This window comes from Sinocyclocheilus rhinocerous, unplaced genomic scaffold, assembly GCF_001515625.1.
Source record: "Sinocyclocheilus rhinocerous isolate Xijiao unplaced genomic scaffold, SAMN03320098_v1.1 scaffold1648, whole genome shotgun sequence".
Taxonomy (NCBI): Eukaryota; Metazoa; Chordata; class Actinopteri; order Cypriniformes; family Cyprinidae; genus Sinocyclocheilus; species Sinocyclocheilus rhinocerous.
Genome location: NW_015647958.1, coordinates 84,159 through 89,654, shown reverse-complemented (window position 1 = coordinate 89,654; position 5,496 = coordinate 84,159). Strand labels below are relative to the sequence as shown.

General features: G+C 34.2%; 1 protein-coding gene across 2 annotated transcripts in view; it reads left to right on the top strand.

Annotated features, from left to right (window-relative positions):
• LOC107709448 (thrombospondin type-1 domain-containing protein 4-like) overlaps nt 1-3,905 on the top strand; it is a 19,231-nt gene extending 15,326 nt beyond the window's left edge. For both annotated transcript variants that reach the window (XM_016513925.1, XM_016513923.1), the window contains 5 exons: nt 819-992; nt 1,071-1,247; nt 1,942-2,121; nt 2,205-2,349; nt 3,534-3,905. In XM_016513925.1, coding sequence (XP_016369411.1) covers nt 819-992; nt 1,071-1,247; nt 1,942-2,121; nt 2,205-2,349; nt 3,534-3,673 — 816 coding nt within the window. In that variant the 3' untranslated portion in view covers nt 3,674-3,905. The remainder of the gene's footprint in view (nt 1-818; nt 993-1,070; nt 1,248-1,941; nt 2,122-2,204; nt 2,350-3,533) is intronic.
• The last annotated feature ends 1,591 nt before the right edge of the window (nt 3,906-5,496 follow it).

Genomic DNA, 5,496 nt, shown 5'->3' with positions numbered 1-5,496 from the left:
CCTCCCTCCTTTCACTTCCCTTTAAACTTTTGGGGTCAGTAATTTTTTTTTTTTTTTTTTTAATTAATACTTTTTTCATGTATGCATTAAATTAATCAAAAGTGACCGTAAAACCTGACCTGTCTATTCATCAGAAAATAAACATTTATCAGTTTCCACAAAAATATTAAACAACCCAACTGTTTTAAATTGATAGTAATAAGAACTGTTTCTTGAGCAGCAAATCAGCATGTTAGAATCATTTCTGAAGGATCATGTGGCACTGAAGATTGGAAGAATACTGTTTGTATTAATATCATTACACTTTATTTGCTCTGTTTTATTCTGTGAAAGCTCACTACTTATATGGAATAACCGTTTTATAAAAGCCTCCGCTTCGCGTCGTGCCTAACAACGCCCCTTAGCTGTTATACATCCACGGCTTCTTGGGGCTTATTGCTTTATTTGTCATTACAGGAATAAATTACAGTTTAAATACTTTCCAAAAGTAATTTTAAATTGTAATATTTCACAAGATTGTTGTTTTTACTGTGTTTTTGATCAAATATATGCAGACTAGGTCAGCATAAGACACTTTAAAAAAATATCAAAAAAGTTTACTGACCCCAAACTTTTGAATGGTAGTATATATGTGGAAAAGAAGAGAAGATGTAAAAACAAAATATTATATACATTATATTTGTTTATGACACAATATACAATATATTATGGCTACATATTCACCAGATGATGGTCTTTGGAAATCAACAGCCATCAATATAAAGTGCTCAGAGAAAACACTGGTTATAGATAAACCTCTCTCTCTCTCTCTCTAACAGTGCTCGGTGCCATGTGGAGTAGGTCAGCGTAAAAGAGAAGTTGTGTGTGTGGATAACCTGGGTGACATTGTTGCTGATGAGGAATGCAATATGGCCCTTCGCCCACAGGACCTGCAGAATTGTGACAAAGGAGTGTGTGCCAGCAGCTGGTTCTACTCTCTCTGGAGTGACAGGGTGAGAAATCTGTGCATTTTTCTTTGGTATTTTGCAGTAGTACTTCTAAAACAGTTGCTTATGTCTGTCTCTCTGCAGTGTTCTGCAGACTGTGCGGAAGGAAGTCGCAGCCGGTCGGTGGTGTGTATGATGAGTCAGACCAACTCATTGCCTTTGGACAACTGCGACGATGAGGATAAACCTGACGAGCTCATGCCGTGTGACCTGGGACCCTGCACACAGCGACTGGAATGGTACACAGGATCGTGGGGACAGGTACATGAACAAACAAACACATATGCATGCAGAAAAGTCAAACACTGTATTTTTTTTACCTACTGTAGTTTGATGCTGCCTGTCAAAACTGACCGGCCTTTTAAAAATTGCTTGTAAATCTTTCAATTGTGTTATATTATCACCAAACATCAGATTTAATATTTTTGGCAACCTGTTTTCTTTCAAGTAGCACAGGTTTTGTATTTCTTTTTGGAACTGAATAGTCGTAGGCCTCATTTATCTGAGCTTATGCACTTCAGATTTTGAGTGAAGAAAGCATTATTTGTGGATAATTTTGGGAATGTTCACTGAAAAAGAGGTTTAAGGCCTACGATCAGTAAGTTCCAAAAAGAAATACAAAACTTGTGCTAATTGGAAGAAAACAAGCTGATGAAAAGATCTAAGAATCCAAGGTTTGGTAATAATATAGCATAAAGAGAAAGCAGGCTTTTTGTAGGCTGGCCACTTTTGACCCAGAAACACCACAAGTGTAACAAGCCTGGGGGAAAACACCCCAAAAAAGAATTACATTTTTCAAGGGGGAAGTTGTTGTACCCTGTGTAAACAAAGTCAGTAACTAGCATTAGGCTAAAACTAGCAAATTAACTAGCAGTTTCGGAAAAAAAGAAAATCCTCTCCAGGTCAAAATGACTGGATCACAACATGAGGTTTAATATGTATGTGTGTGTCACAGTGCTCATCTGAATGTGGCAATGGTACCCAGAGTCGAGGTGTGGTCTGTGTTGTCCAAAACAGTGGCCAATTAGAAGTCACCTCAGAAGCCCGTTGCTCTCATCTGCCCCGTCCTCCGAGTGCACAGACCTGCTTTTTGAAGAGTTGTGGATCACAGTGGTACATGACGGAATGGAGCTCAGTAAGGTTTTCTCACTCACAGTGCAAATTCAATCCAGTTATTTCAACTGACTTATTTAACAAGAATGTTTCTAACTGCCTCAGTGTTCTCGTTCTTGTGACGGAGGCTTTCGAGTGAGAGAGGTACGTTGTTTGCAAGATGATCTGACCACCAGCCATGACTGTGATCCTGCTCTTGAACCTGAAAACAAGGAGAATTGTAACACACACACCTGCATGCCACCGATTGGTATGATTTTCTTACTTTTTTTTACAATACACCCTTCTCGAAAATGATAATTCTGTCATCTACTTATGTTATACCACAATAGGGCTGGGTATCGATACAGATTTCCCAATTCGAATCTTATTCACAAGCTCTTGATTTGATTAAATCTTTTGTATATGTTTCAGTTTTTTCCATTTGTTTACACTTATTATAGAAATAATTCTCTCTCTACTAATGATGTGAATTACTGTTTTATGGCCAGTCTTTTACAAATCATTTAAGTCTTGTTACTGTTAACTAAAACTATTAAAAATCATTTTCAGTAATTGAAATAAAGCTGAATTAAAATTTAAATATCAGATGAAAACCATACATTTAAATGAAAATTAGAAATGTTGTCTTGGCAAATAGCCAAAATATGTTCAAATACATTTGAAGTACTATTGCTAAAGCTGAAACAGACATAAAAATCTGTATGTGACCCTGGTCCACAAAACTAGTCATAAGGGTCCATTTTTTGAAATTGAGATTTATACATCAAAAGCTTTCCATTGATGTATGGTTTGTTAGGATAGGACAATATTTGGCTGAGATACAACTATTTGAAAATCTGGAATCTGAGGGTGCAAAGAAAATCAAAATGTTGAGAAAATCTGCTTTAAAGTTGTCCAAATGAAGTCTTAGCAATTTATATTACTAATCAAAAATCAAGTTTTGATATATTTACAGTAGGAACTTTACAAAATATCTTCATGGAACATGATCTTTACTTCATATCCTAATGATTTTTGGCATAAAAGAAAAATCGATGATTTTGACACATACAATGTATTGTTGGCTATTGCTACAAAACTAACCGTGCTACTTATGACTTTTGTGGTCCAGCATCACATATAGAAAAAATATATATATTAAGAAATTAAACTAAAATGAAAAAGAAAATATAAAGGCAAGTTAATTAAAAATTATAATAAACTGCTCTTTTCCATAAAATGAATTAAAGTGAATGGAGACTATAACTATCAAGATCCACACAATTACAAAAAACACAAATAAAAAGTAAACTATGTGGAACTCAATGTAAAAAACAATCAAACAAACAAAAACACATAGGTTAGGATAATATGTTGATGACAGATGATCATTTTCATTTTTGGGTGAACTGTACCTTTAAGATATCTCTCTCTTTGTGTCTCTCTCTGTAGATGAGTCCTGCAGGGATATGTACTATAACTGTGTGGTGGTAGTCCAGGCCCGTTTGTGTGTGTACTCATACTATCGCACCACATGTTGTGCATCATGCTCTCGGGTCACTCAGAGAGACACACTGCACAGAATCAGGTGATCTGGTTGTTCTTGGAATGTGACACCACCGCTCTCCTTTCCTGAATTATGATGTCCTTGTCTCATCATGGCATCATCCCCACCTGTTTTCAGCTGGATCTGACATCACTGTTCAGCTCCACCACTGTTCAAAGACTTACAGTATATGTTCACTGCCCATCTTTTTTAAAACACAAAATGACAATGCTCCATGAGCAAATGAGTATTTATTGCAAATAAAAACAAGTGAGCCTCTTTTACTTCATTTATCATATTGAGTAATGTCTAAAAATGAATAAAAAAATGAATCTTCACATTTAAATGGCAATTTAAATGTCTAAAGAGTATACATCTAAAGATTCTAAATGAACTCTTTACACATCATTAGTATTTATCTAAATATTAAATCTAAAAGTTTGCTTTGTAGAGGGGTGATCCTATTTTTTAATCATTTTTTCCAGAAGTCCATATGTAATGTTAATCAATTTTTTTTCTGATATGACCCCTCCAAAAGGCCATTTCAGTAAGAGCACAACAGACTTGCCTGCCAATTCTTACATGCTTTAGAATGTCCCTCTCTCACTGACCTGAGATTACAAAAATCACACAAAACCTGATGGTGAAGGTGAGTTCTAAAATGTAGAAAAGTTCACCGAGACACTCTAATTGAAAAAAGTTTTAAAATGCTGTATACATACAGTGGTGAATAGGAATAGAATGAACCCATATTTCTTTGTTAGATGATAAAGTCTATTATTAATTAAGTTGTTATTGTTAATAATAGTAACTCACTAATAAAAATATGGGATTTATGGGAAAACATCCCAATATAGGAAACAATACAGAAAAACACTCTTCAAGTGAAAAGATAGACATAGAAATAGATAGAATTAGATTTAATTTCTATTTGTTTGCATATGTAAATATTTTTCAAGCGTATAAGAAATAAAAAGCATGTTTGGCCTTTCATGATACACATTGTTCCAAAGCAGCTTTGCAGAGAAATGAAAAACTATACTTCCTTGGGAAGAGGCAAGATTCAGCTGGGGAAACCCACCTCCTCAGCTATTCTCAGATTTAAATTTATACAGCAACATACTATATATCCAGCCCTGTGCTGCATCTCTGCTCAGTAATAGACCACTGCTGCTCTCTAGTGGAGGAAACAGGACACTTTAAATCAAGTGTTAATTGTGCTACATTTGATAATAAATGTTTTGCTTTTGTTTTACTGTGATTCTATGAATCAGAAAAGTAACAAAAATCAGTTTTCCATCCATTTAACTTGTCACAATAATCTGTCATTTTTACTCGATTTATGTTTTTTCAGTTTCAAAATTAAAACTAAATTAAAGAGGTTGAAAAGGTACAATGAAATTTGGCAACACTTATTTTACCTATATTTACAAATGTTTAATTTAAAGCAACAGTTAAATTTAAAATTGAAGATTTTTACACTGCATCAAATTACATCAAATCCATATGAGGATCTTTAAAGGGGTCAAATGTGTCCACAATCAGACAAAACATATGCAATATTTCTCAGCATTAAATGTATACAGGATGATTTAAAATGTATTAGATATATATATATATATAGTATCTCACAGAAGTGAGTACACCCCTAAAGTGTCATTTCTTCAGTGTTGTCACATGAAAAGATATAATAAAATATTTACAAAAATGTGAGGGGTGTACTCACTTCTGTGAGATACTGTATATATGTGTTTTATATGTATACACACACACACATACATACTCACAAATTCCTGTGCACCGATTATTTTGTATTATTTCTAATTTTTATTTACTCAGGCTAACAAGTATTGTTCTTCTAAATTAATT